At 34.1% G+C, this 20859-nt stretch overlaps 1 protein-coding gene across 3 annotated transcripts; it reads left to right on the forward strand.

Moving 5' to 3' along the window:
• Positions 1-12497: 12497 nt before the first annotated feature.
• On the forward strand, positions 12498-17500 carry NME5 (NME/NM23 family member 5). Of its 3 annotated transcripts, none has more exons than XM_087924343.1 (6): positions 12498-12533; positions 13209-13370; positions 14133-14338; positions 14920-15020; positions 16652-16770; positions 17242-17500. In XM_087924343.1, the coding sequence occupies exons 2-6, from the start codon at positions 13242-13244 to the stop codon at positions 17320-17322; spliced, it is 636 nt and encodes a 211-aa protein (XP_087780469.1). In that variant the 5' UTR covers positions 12498-12533; positions 13209-13241; the 3' UTR covers positions 17323-17500. The 3 variants fall into 3 exon arrangements, with proteins under 3 accessions (XP_087780469.1, XP_026552321.1, XP_087780470.1); XM_026696536.2 differs by having other exon boundaries at positions 12515-12826; XM_087924344.1 differs by having other exon boundaries at positions 12522-12560.
• Positions 17501-20859: the final 3359 nt, after the last annotated feature.

Genomic DNA, 20859 nt, shown 5'->3' on the forward strand with positions numbered 1-20859 from the left:
TACAAAAGAGCAGATGTCATCTATAGTCCCGCTGGTAGGATTGCACCCAGTTGCTTCGTGTCAATGTTCGTGGAAGAGTGGAGAATATTTGCCTCCAATTAGACAATCTAATCGTCAAAAGGACACAAGCACTTCCATTCCTTTGCTCACTGAGACAGTCCTGTTGACCTCACCTCTTAACACTGATCTAAAAAAGGAGCAAGCCTAAGGCACAAGGCCACAACTGTGGAGAAAAAGAAATTCTCCCCCATCCCAGAGTACATTTTTCCAAATTAAATGTTCAAACTCACATAATCTGCTCTTTCACATTAGACAAGGTTTTCTTTATAATACATGTTTCAATTCTGTGGGGGAGGAGTATCAATTTTACAAGCACCTTGTGAAATGATACTTTGAGAAGGCTGCCACCTTAAAATTAAGAATTTGTTCAATAAAGAATCTTAATAAAAAGTATAGCCAATACATGATTCTACAGAAGTAAATCTAATTGGATCCAATTTATTAATTGCTGAAATATAAATTAAGTGAATGACCATCATTCTAGGATTCCACATTCCAAATCAATGTGACTGATAAGAGTTTTGATCCTTACCATTTCCAGTATTTCAGCTGTCATTAAAAGATGCATGTACAGATAATGCATTTTTGTTCTACTCATGTTTTATCCGTTCCCACTTCACCAATTATTTTTTCATTAAAATATGAAATATAAAATATTGTTCATTAAAACAACTATGAAAGGCTTTTGTATCAAGTTGACTTATGATAAATCATTGTATCACTTCTATGGGAGCTGCATTGGTTGCTGGGTACAATTCAAGATGCTGTTTGTCATCTTTAAAGCCCTTCATGGCTTGAGACCAGGTTATTTGAGGGAATGTCTCTTGCTGGTCACATCCACGCAACCCACTAAAGCGGGGAGGCAAGAAATGTTGCAGATCCTGTCCCTAAGGAGGTACATTTTTATTTATTTTTATTTTATTTGGTTTGTCAATTGCTTACAAGATAATAGGTATAAGTAAAAACATAGTTATGAATACATGGATACATATAAGAAAAATAAAAGAAACAATAGGACAGAGATGGTAGGCACGTTGGTACGCTTATGCACGCCCCCTACATCTGGTGAGATCCAGAAGAAGGGCCTTCTCTATTGCAGCTCCCTTCCTTTTGAATATCATCCCTGCAGAAATTAGGCTGGCCCCTACTTTGACAGTCTTTTGTAAGGCCCTGAAGATTTGGTTTTGCCAGTGAGCCTGAAGAGCCCAGAGTGCAATGGAGGCCATCAAATGACTTATTTAATCCTGTGTTGCGGGGTGGGGGGGGGGTGTTGTATTGTTTTTTGTTTTTATACTGTTTTTATTGTTTGCAAGCCACCTAGAGCAGAGGTTGCCAACCAGTGGGCCGGGGACCACTGGTGGTCCATGAGAAAATGTTGGTGGTCTGCAGAGAAATGGCACCCCCAAAGCAATTAATCCAGGCTGTGCAGGAACACAAGGCTGCATTGCCCACATGGCCCATGGGAACACAAGGCTTGCGTCATCTGCATTGCGAACAACACAAGGTAGTGAGGGGAGGGGAAAAAGGGCAGGGGGGGAACTTGCCCCACTCACCCCATGCACCTGGCCTGGCCACTGGGCTGCTTCTTTCCACTTCTGCTTTTGGCTGCATGCAAGAAAAGCAGCAAAAGTCTTTCTTTCTCTCCCCCAAACTCTGCCAGAAATGAGTCTTTGGGACCCTGCAAGGCCTCCTGCTCCAAGAGGCTGTGCTAGCACGACAAGTCTCACAAAGACTCATTTCTGGCGGAGTTTGGGGGAGAGAAAAAAAAGACTTCTGCTGCTTCTGCTGCTTTTCTTTCATGAAGCAAAAAGTATCTCTCTCCCCCGCTGAGAATGGAGCTGGAGATGGTATCCTGCGATCCCAAATAAAGAACGATTGATCGGTAGGAAAATGGGGTGGGGAATTTTCCTCCAGACTTTTGGGGGGATTTTCCCAGGGTCTCTAGTTCACAAGATTTAAAATTATGAGTGTGGTGGTCCCTGAGGTCCAAAAGGTTGGCGATCCCTGACCTAGAGTAACTATGAGTGAGTAGGTGGCTATACAAATTTTCTAAATAAATACATAAATTGCAAATCAGATCTTTAATTTTTAAAGACATTTAATGCAGTTACTATAACTTCATGTGTAGTATTCTGAGTGTGTCAGTACATTACATATACAGTGGAACCTCAGGTCGCAAGGTCACAACCAAATTGAGTTGCGACCGTAGTCCTGGAACGGATTACGAACGTGACTCGAGGTTCCACTGTACCTATTCATTTATGTTATGGCTTCATTCAGGAACCGAACATAATATATGTAACACTCCCTCTTTTTTTCCCTCACAACAACTCTGCAATGATGGTCAGGATGAAATAAAATAACTGGCTCAAAGTTGCTTGGTGAACTTTCCCAAAATAGGTAGGATTACAATCTAGATCTCCCTGCTAAAATTTGTGTTATACAGCAACACTCTATTGGCTTACACTGAGATTCCAGTTTGTAATAAATAGTGGACATCCCTGGCAGAAAACTGAAGTATAATGGTATATTCATCTAAATGGCTTCATTATTAGCAGGGAATCCTGTATGTGGGATGGATTTGACTAAGGCTTGTCTACACTACTATCTTCAAAACTTCTATTGAATGGAATGGAGTTCAGATATATGCGCTATAAGTATATGGGCTTGAAGATAGGAATTCTGGGAAAGTTTGTGGAACAATGAATGAATGAATCAATGAATGAATCAATGAACGAATCTGCTAAGTGACATGAATGGGAAGATGAATTGAGATTAGGGTTTGGAAAAAGTGAATGGAACATTCTGAGAACCAAAAATAAATGTGAATGATGCCTGATATTTGCTTAGAAAATATAGGTTTATTTTAAGTATAACATTTATGATCAAATATACTCATATACACATGGCAAAGGAATGAATCTTGGTCAATATGAGTATGTAATTGTTTATAATGAACAGATGAGAGAATTAGTGAAGGATAAAAAGAAATAATGAAAAGTTCTGTGTTAAATAGGAGAAGCAAATAACTTATATGAACAAATTAAAAAAATGATTTTATAAGAACTGAAAAGTTGAATTAGCAGTCTCATTTCAAATTGTTTTATCAAGCTATCTATCAAGATTCTTTCTTGGAAATGGTTAGAATCACTTTACTGGTTTCAATATCTCTTAATAAGTAGAGTTTTAAATTACAAACAAGGGAGAATACTGAGGGAGTTAATCTTAAAAAACTATCTGAACAAATAAAAAACGTATGATTAAATAGTTGTAGAAATTAAACTAGACAACAATGGGAATATTAATGTAGACAAATATTAAATTTATTATTAATATTGCACTTAGAAATAATTGGTATTTTATGTTTTATCAGTGATATATTACTGTAATAGGTAACTTATTTTCTAAAAATAGTTGGAAATGCAATAATCAAATTGGATCATTCTTTCATATTTAGTGGCAATCCTGTAAAATTCAAGAATTTTGAAGGAATATTATTATCATTTTAAATAAATGGTCAAATACTCTTTCCTGCCATCCAATTTTCTCTTAAACATCATTAAACTTTATGTCTCTGCAAAGTATATCAAGTTGGCTTTATATATGAAACAGCCACTAGGATACTATGCCTTTGTGGCTCTCAGTACAAGAACCATATTTTAGACAAGAGATAATAAATAGGCAAATACAAATGACTAACATATTGTGAGATACTAGAATTTTGTCAACAAAAACTTAAAATCAAGGGAAGAGCCGGTAGCAGAGGGATATAGTTGTCAATTGTTTTCTTATTCATAGTTATTAGATTAAAGTAGACAAAAATTATGGTTTTGAACTTTATAAAATTGGATTTGAAGTAGATTTGTATACAAATGATGAATACATGCTTGCTAAAATGTACAAACTTTTATTGAAATAGAATGGATCCATGATGGTTTTCAGATGGGACAGCGCAATTTGAAACAAAAGAATCATACAAGAAATGTATGATAAAATAAGCTAAAATTTTGGTTATACTATCAAATAGAACAGTGGGGAAATATGTGATTGAAAGCATTGAAGTTTATACTACGTTATATTTTAAACAGAATGTTTGTATGACACCAGAAAAATTATCTAGAACATGAACAACAAGAAGAGACATTTTATCATTTGATGAGTATGTACATAGCTAGAAAAATTGGTTCAGAGAATGTTCAAAAATTAAAATTGAGACCAGAGATTATTCTTTTGGGACTGATGGACAAACAGTTGGGGGAAAAAAGTTCCTTTGTGATACTGCATAATAGGTGCAGTGAGATTATGGTATGCACAAAGATGGAAAGATTCAGCACTACCTTACAATGGAGAAATGGTTGATGAAGATGACACTTCAGGTGGCTAATTGACTGATAAAAAAAGACTATCTACATGAGATGGTTAACTGAATTCTTTTATCAGAAAAAAGGCAAGAGGTAAATCTCTAATAGTAATGAACTGCTGTAAAGAAGATTAGTGGTTATTTCTCTATCATTTTTCTATTTTTACTTTACTTGTTTTTCTTGCACTTTTAGCTTTCTTTTTTATTTATTTGTTTATGTGCGTGTCTGTGTGTATATATACATAGACACTGCATATATGTGTGTGTGTTTGCCTGAAGAGAAAAGTTTTTGATCACTCTGTGCTACCTGCTCTAACATATGCCAGTGAAACAGAGACACTAACCTCACAATCAATATAAAAGCTGCGAGTGGCACAAAGAGCCATGGCACAAAGAGCCTCGGCATTACAAGACAGACCTGCACATGGACTAGAGAACAAATGAAAGTATACAATATTATCAAGAGAGTAAAAGAATTGAAATGGAAATGGGCTGGTCACATAGCAAAAAGAACTGATGGAAGGTGTATCATAGAATGGATCCCACTTAATAAAAGGCATTCACAAAAGAGACCTAAAACAAGATGGATGGACGACATTAGCAAGTATTGTAGGCCCAATTGCCAAAAGAAAGCTCAGGATCACATTGGATGGAAACATGCAGATGAGGTCTTCATCCTGCAGTGAATAGACAATAGCTAAAATTATATATAAGTAGTCCTTGACTTACAAAAGTTCATTTAGTGACTAAAATTAAAGTGACACTGAAAAAAGCGACTTATGACCATTTTTTCACACTTATGACCCTTGAAGCATCCCCATGGTCACACGATTTACATTTGGATGCTTGACAATTGATTCACATTTATGATGGTTGCACTGTTCCAGGATCATGTGATCCCCCCTTGTGACCATCTGACAAGCAAAGTCAATGGGGAAGCCCAATTCACTTAACAGTCAAGTTACTAATTTAACAACTACAGTGATTCAGTTATCAAATGTTCAAGAAGAGTTGTAAAATGGGGCAAAACTCAATTAACAAATTTCTCACTTAGTAACATAAATTCTGGACTCAATTGTTGCAAATTGAGGACCATCTTGTTTTATACATATAAACATACATATATATGTTTCATTATTATATTATTATTATTAAACTAGAGCAAGTTTATGACTGTATTTTGTAGTATGCTTACTACACATGGGGAAATAGATAGAAAATCATTAAGATGTGCAAATCCTGTTAGGCAGGTAGTGGCTAGCATATAGTTATGAGGGCTGAAAGAAGAAAAATATCTTTCTTTTTTAAAAAAAAAACAATTTTATTGATTTTTAAAGACAAACAAAAACAAACAAAACATAAAAACATCCAGCTTTCTTTCATAAATATATAAGCAGTGTGTTGGTTGGTTTACCAATTTTTTGTGCATTCATTTTGTAGTCTCAATTACAGTTACACTGCATAATAATTCATATTATCAATCAGAGATTAAATACCCTAGTATCGCTATTAAACAATCATTTGACTATAATTTTATTCATTCATACTTTGCGAGATAACTATAATTTACTTAATTTATTTTATAACAATTCATATAATCCTACCAAACCTATCCTAAAAACATTTTATAAATATGATATCAAAAAAATATATATCTTTATATGTTCATTATTTTCTGAAATTCTAGATATTCTATTATTGTGTTTTATTATCTAACCATTAATAGAAAAGGTCCCAAATTTTATAAATTTGTTTATCCTTTTGTTCTCTAATTTCAAATGTCAATCTACTCATTTCAGCACATTCCAATATTTTCTTAATGATTTTCTCCTGCAATGGTATTTTCTAATTTTTCCAATTTTTAGCAAATACAATCCTAGCCGCTGTTAATACATTTACAATCAGGTATTTCAAATCTTTACTATATGTGTCAGGTAAAATTCCCAATAAAAAAATCTCTGGTTTCAAGTCTATGTGTTTCTTTGTCATTTTTTCCAACCACATGCGAATTTTAGTCCAATATTTTCTAACGTCCTCACAAGTCCACCACATACGGTAATATGAGCCAGGTATCTGATGACATTTCCAACATTTTTCGGATTTATTCTTAAACATTCTTGCTATTCTTGTTGGGGGAAAATGCCACCTGTAAAACATCTTATACAAATTTTCTTTATATGCTGTTCACATTGTCATTTTATAATTTTGAGATCACAATTTTTGCCATTTCTCTAAATCAATCCCATATCCAAAATTCTTCCCCCAAGCAATCATAGTTTCTTTAACTTGTTCTTCCTCTAGTTTAATTTCCAATAAATAACCATATAATTTTTTAATCACCTTTTCATCAGTACCTGTCAAAATCTTATCTAAATCAGTCAATTTATCATAGAATCCTTCTGTTTTAAAATCTTCATCATACCTTGAATGTATTTGCGCATATGAAAACCCATTCATCTTTATACCTTGTTCCTCTAAATTTTGCATCGATTTAAGTTCACCCTTTTCATCCAATATTTCCCCATATCTAACTGTTTGTTCCTTCGTATATATTATTGGATAGGAAAATGCTTCAATAGTTGATAACCAAACTGGAATTTTCAAATAACATTGTCTTTTAATCTTCTCCCAATTTAACCAAAGACTCCTGTATATGTTGTCTTCTAAAATAGCCCTGTGTTTTAGTTCCCTTATACCATAGAAAAGCATGCCAGCCCAACAACAAATCATGTCCTTCTAGTGTCAACAATCTCGTCTTTCTTAATGTTATCCTTTCCTTGGCCCACATCAAATTTGCAGCTTGATAGTACAACTCCCAATTAGGCAAACCAAATCCTCCTCTAATTCTAGCATCTTGTAAAAGTTTTAACTTTATTCTCTTTATTCTCTTTTTTGCCTTGCCATATATACTTCAACACAATTTTATTTAAATCTTCAAAATAGTCTTTTCCAAGCCTGATTGGTATTGTTTGAAACAAGTATAAGATTCTGGGTAGGATATTCATCTTAATTGTTGAGATTCTCCCTATTAATGACAATTGTAGATTTTCCCATTTCATCAAATCTAACGCTATCTGTTGTTTAAATTTAATGTAATTGTTCTCTTTTAATGAGGGCGGAGCTGACGTCACGACGATACAGCTTGCAATCTCGGAGCTCTGAGATTGCAGCTGATATCTTTGCCCTTGGTCGGTCCAAACGTCCCGTAGAGATGGTGATAGTGAAGGGCACATCCTGTGGATCCCAGGGATATGGCAAAGTCCCTGGTCGATTCAGGAGAAGCCCTTTTTGCCAGCGGCGGAGAGGCAGCCATAAAGCTGCTGAAGTTGGGACAGCTCTGGAACGGAAGAGACTGGAAGAGAAAGTGTGTCGGCTTGGTAAGAACTTTTTTTTTTTTTAACCATTATTCTGAGATTTAAAAGGACACCCTAAGAAAAGAAAAAATCTGTAAAAGTTTTGACAGAACTGAATAAGTGGCGGTTTTTAAATACAAACGTCAAAGTGAGGCTTGGCTTTTTACTTTTTTACTTTCTTTATCACTGGACTTCTGTTGCGACTTAGCATTTGTTAACTGGACTGGTTTTTCTTTTATATATATTTATTTTTTCTTCTTTTTTTGATTTTTCAATTTTTTAGATTAGAGGCTCCCTTTAGTTATTTTTCTTTATATATATATATATATATATATATATATATATATATATATATATATTCTCTCCTTTTTTTAACTTCTATTACGGTCTGTCTGGGAAAGGAGGGGGAAAGTGAGAACAAAGAAACTTTGTAACACTGCCAACTAGAGGCTTGAAAATATTTTAGTTGAAGTTGAGAGAACTGTGAAAGACTCACTTTCAAGGACATTGCAACTTGATTAGATAGAGGGAAGAGCACGGGACAGTGTTATTACAGGTGTTCTTTTGGACTTCTATCAACAATTGAAGCCCGGCTTTGAAGCTTGTGGAGAAGAGAGCCATAACAAGAGCCTTGGATAATTAAATAAAGTGCAGTGTGTTCTTTTTATTTTTTTTTAGTTGTGTTACCCCTCCTTACCAGATCTATTGTACTCCTTTCTTTAAAAAAAAAACCTTTATTTTTGTAATATTTTTACTTTTGCTTTTTATTTTAAAGGGAAAGCCTCAGAATTTTTCCTTTTTCTTTTTTCATTGGGATTTTTGCTTTTTCCATCCATATTTTTGGTTTACTTTATTTTTGAGACCTCTTAATTGGATTAAGGTGTGAAGAACCTGAAGAAATTTTTCTCTCATCCTTTTCTTATTATTATTGGGCTTTTTTCTTCTTCTTATTTTTATCTTTTATCTTGGATTACAATTGACTATTCATAATTGGATTAAGGTTCAGAAGAACCTGAAGAATTTTTCTTTCCTTTTTTTTACTACCATTGGGCCTTTTATTCTTTACCACTTTTATTTCCCAGCTTGGATTATAATTGACTACTTTACTAATCAGATTAATGTCTAAAAGAATTTGAAGATTTTGAATTGTTCAAAATGAGTAGGAAACTCATACCTTCTGGCGCCTCAACTTCTACTTCCACCTCCCCACCATCTGGAGGACGTTTAATTCAGACAATGTTAAAGCAAGATAAAGAACAAGAAAAAGTGACTCTACAGATGATTATGCAAGGAATCCAAGACCTCAAAACAAAATCAGACACCATTGAAAAGAGAATAGAGAACATTGAACAAAGAACAGAGAATATTGAACAAAGAACAGAGAAGACCAATGAAAAAATTGAAAATATCCAGCAAAGATGGCGAAGTATGATGAGAGATTCCAAAAAATTGAAGAAGATAAACAAAGAGACAAGAAGATTGGAAACATTGACAGTAGATTAACAGTGGTTGAACAAGATAAAAGTGGGATGCTGAAGTGGGAGATGGACAGATCAGAATTTTATCTCAGATTTCAAAATATAGAGGAAGCAAAAGGACAAAATCTAGCTGCGATAATGATAGAAATACTGGCTGAAGCTTTGGAAGTAACAGAGGAGAAGATGATGGATGGAGTAGATGAGGTATACCGAGTTTTTACAAGATATGCGATGAGAAACAACCTACCAAGAGAAGTTCACATCAGATTTACAAAAAAAGCCATTAAAACACAAATATTACAAGTGGCAAGAGAGAAAACATTGAAATACAAAGGCAAGGAGATTGTGATTTTAAAACAAATACCTAGAAGAGTGAGAGAGATGAGAAGAGAATATCGATTCCTGACTAAAATGTTATTGAAAAAAGAGGTGAATTATAGATGGCTGATTCCAGAAGGACTAATGTTTACATGGCAAGAACAGAGACACAGAATTGATTCAATTGAGAAAGCAGAATTATTCTACACAGAATTTTTTGGAAGGAGAGAGGAAGAAACAGAAAAAGAGATCTCACTAATTGAATTCCAAGAGGACCAAATGGGGACTGAAAAAGAAGAAGGCGCAGTAGGTGGACAGGTGGAGATCAAAGAACAAGGTGAACCAAGATCCACGAGAGCTGCCAAACCTAATTACAAAATATAATCATGGAAGAGAAAAAATTGATTACAATGAATATAAATGGACTTAACTCAGCTGTTAAAAGAAGGAAAATTTTTCATAAATTAGAGAAATTAAAATTTGATATAATTTGTTTACAAGAAGTACATATTAAAAAACAATATGAACAATTGTTGGTACAGCCAAAATTAGGGAAAATATTCACTTATTTGACTCAATGTAAGAAAAGAGGAGTGGTTTTATACATTAAAGAGACTATCCCAGCAAAATTGATTCATACTGATGAAGATGGAAGAGTATTAATGGTGGAAATAATGGACAATAATATGCAAACACTCCTGATTGCAATTTATGCTTCGAACGATAAACAAGAATGATAAACAAGAAAAATTCTATAAAGAATTACGCATGAAAATAATTGGACTGGACTATGTTAATATAGTTATGATGGAAGATTTCAATGGAATTGTAGACAATAAATTGGACTATACAGCAACAACAACAAAGCATAACAGAAAGACTCTCCCTAAATCTTTTTTTAAAATGACAGATGAATTAAATTTAAAAGATATATGGAGAGAAAGAAGAGGCTGATCCATCGCAAATTAAGAATTATAGACCTATTTCTTTATTAAATGCAGACTATAAAATCTTTGCTTCAATTTTGGCAGAAAGACTTAAAAAATACTTAAATAACTTGATTCATCCAGATCAAAATGGATTTCTGCCAAAGAGACAAATCAAAAGACAATATGAGAGTAATTCTGGACACTTTGGAATATTATGTGGCACATCCCAAAAAGCAAATGGCTTTGATATTCTTAGATGCACAAAAGGCATTTGATAATGTGAATTGGCGATTCATGTTATTATTATTGGAACAGATGGGTTTCGCCAGAAAATTTATCCAAGCAATAGAAGCCATATATTATAAGCAAACGGCAAAGGTAATGATAGAGGGAGAATTCACGATTCTATCAATATAAGAAAAGGTACAAGACAAGGATGCCCACTATCACCTTTGCTATTTGTATTGACTTTGGAAGTGTTGAATAGAAATATTAGAGATGATAAAAGTATAAAAGGAATGAAAATCAAAAAGGAAGAATTTAAATTGCAAGCCTTTGCGGACAATTTGGCCTTTAACTTGGAAGACCCTTTAGAAACAGCTCCAAAATTATTGGAAAAGATAGAGACATATGGTGAGGTGGCTGGTTTGAAAATAAACAAAGATAAAACAAAGATTTTGACAAAGAATATGCTACTAAGACAAAGAGAAGAACTGGCAGACCTATTGAAAATTCAAGTCACAAATAAGGTTAAGTATTTGGGGATACATTTGACACCAAGATGTAGTACATTGAAAAATATCTTTCAACAAGAACTTGCTTCTGACTTAGGAATATGAGAGCTGAGTAGAAGAAATATATAAGTCAGTTGAATACAGTGAAGATTGGCTACTCAATTGATAAAACAAACAGGTAGCATCAAGATTGAATGGGAAAGCATTAATGTGAATTGAATACAGAAATAGTGATTGGTACAAAATTGTACAAAAATCACACCTTTGATGTTATTCAGCCATATAAAGATGATTATAATTATGAAAGTAGACACATTAGATTTCTAAATAGTGTTGGCATAGCATAAGCAATTTATTGGGAAAGGAAGGGAAAGGGGGGAAATATGTTACAGGAGAAGACAGCCTTATTTCTTAGTAGATTTGTATAGGATTGTATTAATTATATGTAAAATTCAAATTCCCACTTTTCCTTCAGAAGCCCAAGTGTCCAGAGCACTTCAAATTTCCAGATAACACACCTGTAAAGTAGGCCAAGCTGAGTGTGAATGCCCAGACTGGACATGATTGTGGATCTGTCTAATCATAGTCTAACACTTTAACCATCATACCACCTTGTTTATCGATACATAGTTATACATGATCTAACTTTTTAAAAATGTATAAAACTATATGTTTGAACAAGGTTTCCAATGAACGATCAGCAGATGCAAACAGTTGACTATCCATCATTTACAAGGATATTGCTTCGCTTTTAGTGACTTTTTCTGCTTTCTTAGAAAATCACCAGTGATCCCAAGAATGATACCGGCAGAAGCAGAATTCATTCCTGAGTTTGCAAGTTGATTGAAAGAGAAGACCAACCTAACTGGGAGGCATCTAGTTAATGAAAGAAGTATTAGGCTTTTCCAGGAAGGAACGTGAGTTTCATTGTTCATAGACCACCACAGACGGGGCTAGATTGTAAAGCGATCAAACCCGTCTGCGAAAATGAAGTGAGCCACTAGTCGGCAGCACACGTATTTTTCTGACTTCTTGTGTTTCTCCGAATTTTTACCCATATCGGTAGCTTTAATTTTAGTGTTTTAATTTTAATTAATTTTAAAATAATACACGTACCAAAATATCTATGGATGTGATAGGAACGGTCTTCCCATAAAAAAGCTAGCGATATGCTGTAAAAAAAAAAATAAGGCAGAAATGATAAAAGCGTAGCCAATGTTCGCTTTGAACCTGACCCTGCCGGCTACCGTAGACCCAGCGTTTTCCGGATAGTTTGTCTGGTTGTCTAGCAACCGTATTCGGTAGGGTAGGACTTAGTTAGCGGGCTGGTAAAGGCGATTTCTCGGGGGGGCGGGGGGGCGTTGGTTCGGTGACACCGAAAAGTCACGGGCAAAATTGCAGTTGGGGGGTAGTGGCAAAGAAAGGGGGTGTCGCTTGAGGTTGCAATTCTCTTACTTGGTTCACGAGATCCGTGGAAAGGTGTTACTTCTACAGAATAAGGCATAGATATCATTACGGAGGACTGCCGTCTGATCCTTTTCATCAAAGGGGTAAAGCCCCAGTAAATGTGGCATTATTGGGCGAGTAAGCGTTGGTAAGATTTCGGCGCATCATAATTACTCAGACGTTTAAATTTACAAAAAAAAAATTGTTTAGCTTTCTGGCAAAGAAGAAAAGGTCAAATAGCTCTACTTTTCTGGTTGATGCAGGAGGAGCCGTCTCTAATTTGTCATTTTGTTCCTTTGGGAAATAGGCTAAAGTTTCCATATAATTTTTAATTTGCAAGCCAATGGTGAACCTTCAGCACTGCAGTCTTAATTCTCAGCTAGAATAAATGTGCATAATGGGTGTGATGTCCTGTTTTGGCTAATGCAATCTATTTTGGAATAAATTATTCTTCTGAAAGGTCAGATTACTGTTCTTTCATCCCTCAAACAAGAGCATATGTTAAAGGTATAATAATTCTATAATTTCAGTGGGAGAAGACAACGTGAATTTTAATTTGAAAAATGCAGGCTTTAATGCCCGAACCTCAAATTTATGTTGAAAGAACCTTGGCAATCATCAAGCCAGATGTTATCAACAAAGAAGTAGAAATAGAAGATATAATTCTCAGATCAGGATTTACTATTGTTCAGGTAATGCAAGAAAAATTTAGATTTCTAATTTACCTTTTTCAGGGCTATGCTTTCATCAAAGAATGACAGAAAAATGTTCAGGAACAAGGCCCAATTAAAGTGTGATCATGTTAGATGATACATATTATTTAGTTGTGAAACAGTTTGTAAGCTTATGTTGCAATAGCAATAACATAACTGAACAGGATGGTCTTTAATTACTACCCAAAACCAGTATAAATAGAGCAGTGCATATCTCTGTTAGATAATTTTGTTATATGCTGTATGATGTATAACAATTGTTATATGCTATTTTTTCTAATCAAGGAAGTGCTAATGCAGCAGTTCTAGAAAAATATGGCTATAGATAAACTATTAAAGATTTCCACTAGATGTCACTCTTTCACTACTGGAAATTTTCAAATCAAAAACTATTTTTGTTTTTGTAAAACAATAATTCCATCTGAATATAAAGCCTTCCTGAAATAGTAACAATAAATTTGAATGACAAGTTTGTGATAAATAAGGATTTCATTTTAAGAACTATAGTTCCAGTAATGTATCATACATTATATTTGTATTAAGAATTGGTATTTTGAGGCTGTCAAGAACCTGTAACTTATTACAAGCTCCCCTATGACATCAGATGAACGAGAGGGAGGTCTAAATGGCTAATCTATATACTAATCAGAAAGGGCTTCATACAAACACATTACTGTGCTTTTATAGAAATATGATTATGCAAGGTATCATATTTAGAGATATTTTTCATATCTTTTATAGAAAAGGAAGCTTCAGCTAAGTCCAGAGCAATGTAGCAACTTCTATGTAGAACAGTATGGGAAAATGTTCTTTCCAAATCTGACAGCTTACATGAGTTCTGGACCTTTAGTTGCAATGGTTCTTGCTCGGCAAAAGGCAATCTCACACTGGAAGGAACTTCTTGGACCCTCAAGTAGTATAGTAGCTAAGGAAACACATCCTGACTGGTAAATTAATTAATTAATTACTTAAAACTATTTATCTTAAAATGAACTGACAGGTTTTAATATTGCACCTTTATAAGTATTATCAATTTAAGACTTAGCAATGTAATTATGTTTCGTATATTTAAAGACTTTACTTGTGTATCAGATTCAGATCTAAGCGATATAAAACTTCTCTGATATATTCCTATGCTGTCCTATGTACCTGCTGCATGGCTTAGGACTATTTTATAGATTAAGGATTATTTTAATAAACGGGAAAATAGAAGAATTGTGGCAGAGATCCATGTTACATCTGTTTATTACATGGATTAAAAAAGACTCATCATAAGCTTAATCATTGCTAAGAGTGTTTGTGGGGATATTCTTATAACTCAATAAAAGTTACTGGCAGAGATCTATGTTATGTCTGTTTTATTAAATAACAGGCTAAAAAAGACTACTCATAAGCTTATCTTAATCGTTGCTAAGAGAGTTTGTGGAGATATTCCTATAACTCAATGAAAGTTGAATTACAGTCATACTAAATAGAAACTGAATCATTTTGCACTGCATCTGTGTGGGCATATCTGTGTTGCTTTTAGTTTAAGAGCAATCTATGGAACAGATGATCTGAGAAACGGACTTCATGGTAGTGCCAACTTTTCCTCAGCTGAAAGAGAAATCCGGTTCATGTTTCCTGAGGGTATGTATTTACCATCTTTCCTGCTATGAAGCTAAATAAACTAAATACCGGACATTGTTGTCTAATCCCGTCACCCTATATGTATATACTCGGTAGAGGAAATAAATTTATTTTACATGTATATATATTCATCTTTTCTCTAACTGTTGAAGGCAGCATAGATGGTTTCCTTAATTTTATCCTCCTAATAGCTAAACAGTGAGAGGAACTGAATCAGCTATTCACTCTTAGCTCAAAGTCAGTGTAAGTTTCAATTTGCAATGTTTTATCATAAATCCTTATGCTAATATGAGACAATATTCATTTGCAACTCAAAATAAAGTGTGCTACCACAAATGAGGTTGGTATGTATGATGCTCCTATTAGTATTTGAATTGGATATCTGCATATTTTCTGTAGGCAAGTCTAGATTATAATCAAGATTTTATTGCATACTTATTCCTAGCTTTTGTGAAGTTTATGGAGGTTGCAAGTATTTGAAAACATAATTCAAAATGCTCCAAATAGTAACGAAACATGTGGCTGATATTGACCACTATGTTTGAGATGTTTTTTTTTCTTTCATGGTAATCCTTCTGTTACAGTTACCATGTGATAAGCTCAGCTGAGCTGTACCATATATCAATAATAAGGTCTTTGTGGCTCCTTTATACTTAAAATTTTTCTAGGTAAATAGAATAACAGAGTTGGAAGGGACCTTGGGAAGATCCTTTAGTCCAACCCCATGCTCAGGCAGGAGCTCTATACCATTTCAGACAAATGGTTGTCATATCTCTGCTTAAAAATCTCTGCTTAAACCTTCTAGTCCCATCGACAAACTTCTGGAGGGAAGTCGTTCCCCTCAGTTCTAACTGTCAGGCAATTTCTCTTTAGTTCTAGGTTGGTTTTCTCCTTGATTAGTTCCCATCCATTGTTTCTTGTCCTGCCTTCAGCTGCATTGAAGAATAGGTTGACCCCCTCTTCTTTGTGGCAGCCCCTTGATTTGTAATTCTAGAGAAGAAGATTCAAAGGGAAGCTGTCTGGAAAAAAAAATCAGATTGTGGTTCTTGAGATGGCAGTATCTTTGGCAGGAGAACCAGTTAATGCTCCAGTTGAACTTCTGTAATGTTCATTGTAGCTTTCCTATGTGGTGACGCTACTCACCTCAAATGCGTTTATGTATTGAAATCTCTTCCATGCCACTTAGTCACCTATAGAATAATATAAACTGATTTAAAGAAGAATTATTTCTATTTGGATCCCAAGTTCAATATGACCCTTCTGGCATTGTTTGTTTATTATCTAGCAAATGAGGTATGATTTCAGTTAATCTTATATGAAGAGTCCATGTGGAATCAGTGGCATACAAATATTATATATAAAAAAGCTTTATTTTTTTTTACTGACCCATGATTAATTATGAGTAAGTTTACAATGTGACAGAGAGAAAAAATCCATAAAATTTACCACTTTGTTTTACTGAAATACAGTACTGTAGTTTTCTTCATGACATTCTTGTCTGGAATTCAAAAATAATAGTGATTTCAGCTTGAGATACTATTATTTAGGAGAAGACAAGCATGGAATATGTGCTCACCAATAGAAGGCAAATTATTGGTTTTAATTCAGTATGTTAAATGTATTTCTTTCAGTATTTATTGAACCAATTCCAACTGGGCAAGCTGCTAAAGATTACCTTAACTTATATGTCATACCTACTCTACTGAAAGGACTTACAGCGCTGTCTAAGAAGAAACCAGCAGATCCTTTTGTATGTATCAAGAAAGACCCATATCAAGAGACAGAATGAGTATGAGATAACAACTGGTAGCATTCCTTTGCTAACGAAAAATGTCCTTTGCTCCATGACAGATAGAAATCCAAAGGAAAAAAATTGATGGTTGATAAGAGCAATAGTTGTTTATATGCATATTGAGTTTGGTCCCTTTAAGCTAGAATGCCCATAATTGGTGAGCCTTTGTATTTCAGGAGCAGTCTAGACTGACTGCCTCCTCTGTCAGCACCTATTCAGACAAACTGGTACATTTTCAAAAGCAAAAAATCATGAAAAGAAAGGTTTAGGAATTTTAAGGTGTTTCTACTTTCCTCACTGTTTTATAAAAGAGAAATATTAAAGGAAAGTTGGTCAGTAGAAATAACAGAGTGTGAGTGCCTCCTATTAGCAAACGGTATCTTGATACAGAAATTAAACAAGGAATTTTATTGTTGCTCTTTTTGATAGATATGGCTGGCTGATTGGCTAATCGAAAATAATCCAAATACACCTAAATTGCGGCAGAATGTAATTGTGGAGGAACCTTAAGAGAAGAGACTGCTAATTAAATCTTAACCAATTTCCTGCAAGTATCAGAAGTTGTAATTTTAAAATCATTTTTATATTGAGAAATACTACTACTTGGAATTTGTAGATATAAGAGTCAAATATACATATTTGGATCTTAAACTAATAAAGAGTATTTGTTGCAATTAAAACATAAAAATAACAAGTGTATTTATTTGTCTAGTTTTTCAACTGCTGGGCTCTGGCATATTTGCATGCTGCAAAACATCCACAGGTGTGCCCTATAAGTGAGCCAGAGTAAATGACAGGAAGTGCTGCACAGCTAGAATACCATCTTTGTGACTTCACTAGGGATGGTCTATCTCCATTTTTCAATTTCTCCACCTAATTTCCAACAATCTGTGATGTCACAAGACCTCCAGTTTCTCGACCTTGAAGTCCTTCCTATGAGATATATGCTATAAAATAAAAAAGGCTGAGAGCCACTCATCTAGTTTATATCTTACAGTTATCCAGATGATAAAAGCAACTAACATGAGGATCTCCATTATACCCCAAAAGCCTTGTGAGAGAAGTTGGTCTCAGAGTGACTATCTAAAAACTACTCACTTTATAGATGGATTTGAAATAGACTCTCCCTAGTTCTTGTCCAGCGTGTTAAGTGCTACAACAAACTGCCCTTAGTTGGTAGGTTTGATACAGTGACTTTTTAAACGATGTATAAAAAGATAAATCCCAATTAATTTGCACCATTTTTTATTTGTATTGAAAGCAATTTACTTATAAAATCATAAATATATACTTTCATTGATGCATGCAGGCATTGATAGTAAAGTAAACATATTTGGACAGGTGCTTATTCAACATTTTAAAGATTTTTTTAGATCAAGATATAAATATTAAGTGAAAATTAACACTTATCCAGTTTTCCTAATTGAAATAGTGAAATTTATCTTAAAATATAAATATGCAGTTTATTACTCAAACTGGCTCCTGCTTCTCAAGATTGGAAAGTATCTAGTCTATTATTCCTATTTTTTAAAGGAGTTCCTGAGTATCCTGGATCCAAATAATCATAGCTAACAAGGCTTGATCTGGATAAACACATATAAAGTATTATTAATAATACTGAATATTCATAAATAATAATAAATAATACTGAAACCTTTAAAAAAGATCTTACCAAAGGAATCCTACTGATATTTTTTTAAATCTGGCTCACCAACCTGTTGATGTCTGTAACAATTCCATGTGGGTAGTAGTGGCCTGATGGACACAGTATATAAGAAAAATATTTTGACATAGTCTCTCCAAAATGTCTCTGAATAAATGTTATATTGATATAAAGGAATAGAAGAATAAGATAGACATTTAACTAAAGGATAAGAAGCCAAGAATGGTTTTTAGAATTGGCAGGAGAAAGCAGTGAGGTCTTCCAGAAATCTGCATGTGGATTATTGTTGTTTAAATTGACCCTGGATATTTTGGATTTAGAGTTGAACAAACAAACCATCCATTTTGCAGATGACATGAAATGATTTAGTACTTCATATTAGGGCAGTACAAAATAGTGCACTTTTAACCATTATAGTATTATTAACTAAGGCAGATGGTTGAGTTCATATACTGTACATAGCAAACTAAAATGAGAGTGTGGTACAGCACAATGCACGTCCTTACTATTTCATGTTTAGGAATATCGTTGTACTATGGTGGCTATCTCAAAATATCAATTCATGGAACATCAGTATAAAATATTTGTGGATTTCCTGCAGGCCTGTTACTAAGCATTGGAAAACTAAATGCTGGAGTAGGTAGACCTTCATTTAAATTCAGCAGTGTCTTGTTCCCTATTTCCTTTAAAAATAGTTCCTCTGTCTAATACAGTGCAATTTAGTTGGAATAGAATAAGAAATGTATTTTTGTGTTCTGTCAGGCAAGTTCACAAACTTTGCAGTACTGCAGCTGCCCCTTTGATGTTTCCCCGGGCAAAGTGAGAATCAAAACTCCCAGCAGACTTTGATGATTCTCCTTTATCTGAACAGCTGATGGAGTTTTTTAAAATTCCAACCTATTTATTTCATCTATTATTTTTTTATTAAAATATAATTTACTTAGCCTGTACTTTGCAGGAAAAAATGTCCTTGATCTGCATTATGTTCCAAGAACAACTTTACATTTAAGATGTTTATAGAAAGTAATAAATACCAAATATTAAGAGCAAATAATTCACTAATTAGATTTTTCATATTACTTTAGCATTATAACATTGCTAAGTCTTAACCTTGATAAGACTATTGTACCTTTCAGTGATTCAACAAAAGAACATCTAATTGGTATTTCTATATTATTTTGGTATGGAAGGAAATATTCTGATTAAAAATATGTCAAAGAAGAATTTAATGAATAAGATACTCAGTCTGGAAAATACTCCTGTTGCTAGGCTATATTCATTCATTCAACCTTTGCCTTCTGAGCTCTGAATACAATGTTTTCATGAGATACTTATACTTGTGTGAATGAATCAAACTCATGAAACTTAAATATTTTTAAATGTTACTCCTTTAATGTTACATATTTCCTGAGTTCTTATAGTATTGTAATTAATCTTGTAATTTAAGAGATTAGAATCATTAAGTGGCCATTGTATTGCTTATAAAATGAATACAAGTTACTGGCATAAAAGGACTAGATAAAAACCTCAGTTTACTTGTTTTTCAAGGTTTATTTATTTATTTGATTTGTCAATTGTTTACAAGATAATAAGTATAAGTGTATACATAGTTATGAATACATGAAATGGGTACATATAAGAAAAATAAAAGAAAAATAAAAGAAAAATAAAAGAAACAATAGGACAGGGATGGTAGGCACGTCGGTGCGCTTATGCACGCCCCTTAGAGACCTCTTAGGAAAGGGGTGAGGTCAATAGTAGACAGTCTAAGGTTAAAGTTTTTGGGGTTTGGGGAAGAAACTACAGAGTCGGGTAGAGTATTCCAGACATTGATCACTCTGTTGCTGAAGTCGTATTTCCTGCAATCAAGCTTGGTGCAGTTAACCTTGAGTTTGTATCTATTGTGTGCTCTTGGGTTGTTATGGTTGAAGCTGAAGTATTCATTGACAGATAGGACATTGCAATGTATGATTTTATATACCATGCTTAAATCAGACCGGAGATGGCGTAATTCAAGGTTTTCTAGGTCTAGAATTTCAAGTCTGGTGGCATAAGGTATTCTACAACGAGTAAAGGAGTGGAGAACTCTTCTTGTGAAATATTTCTGGACTTTCTCAATTGTGCTAATATCAGATACGTAATGTGGGTTCCAGACTGATGAGCTGTATTCAAGGATTGGTCTAGCAAATGTTTTGTATGCTCTAGTTAGTAGTGTGATATTACCAGAGAAAAAGCTACGTAGGATTAGGTTAACAACTCTTAATGCCTTTTTGGCTATATAGTTGCAGTGGGCTCTAGCACTTAGATCATTAGAGGTGAGTATTCCAAGGTCCTTTACAGAGCTTGGATCATCAACAAGATCTTGACTATTCAGCTTGTATTTT

Source organism: Pseudonaja textilis, chromosome 2, assembly GCF_049901715.1.
Source record: "Pseudonaja textilis isolate UNSWEBS1 chromosome 2, rPseTex1.2, whole genome shotgun sequence".
NCBI lineage: Eukaryota > Metazoa > Chordata > Lepidosauria > Squamata > Elapidae > Pseudonaja > Pseudonaja textilis.

What these genes read in the sequence shown, in the direction of transcription:
- NME5 (XM_087924343.1), top strand. Translation starts at nt 13,242, where the DNA reads ATGCAGGCTTTAATGCCCGAACCTCAAATTTATGTTGAAAGAACCTTG. An exon ending in AAGGAAACACATCCTGACTG is followed by an intron (nt 14,339 to 14,919) that starts GTAAATTAATTA and finishes TGTTGCTTTTAG; the next exon opens with TTTAAGAGCAATCTATGGAA. An exon ending in CCGGTTCATGTTTCCTGAGG is followed by an intron (nt 15,021 to 16,651) that starts GTATGTATTTAC and finishes TATTTCTTTCAG; the next exon opens with TATTTATTGAACCAATTCCA.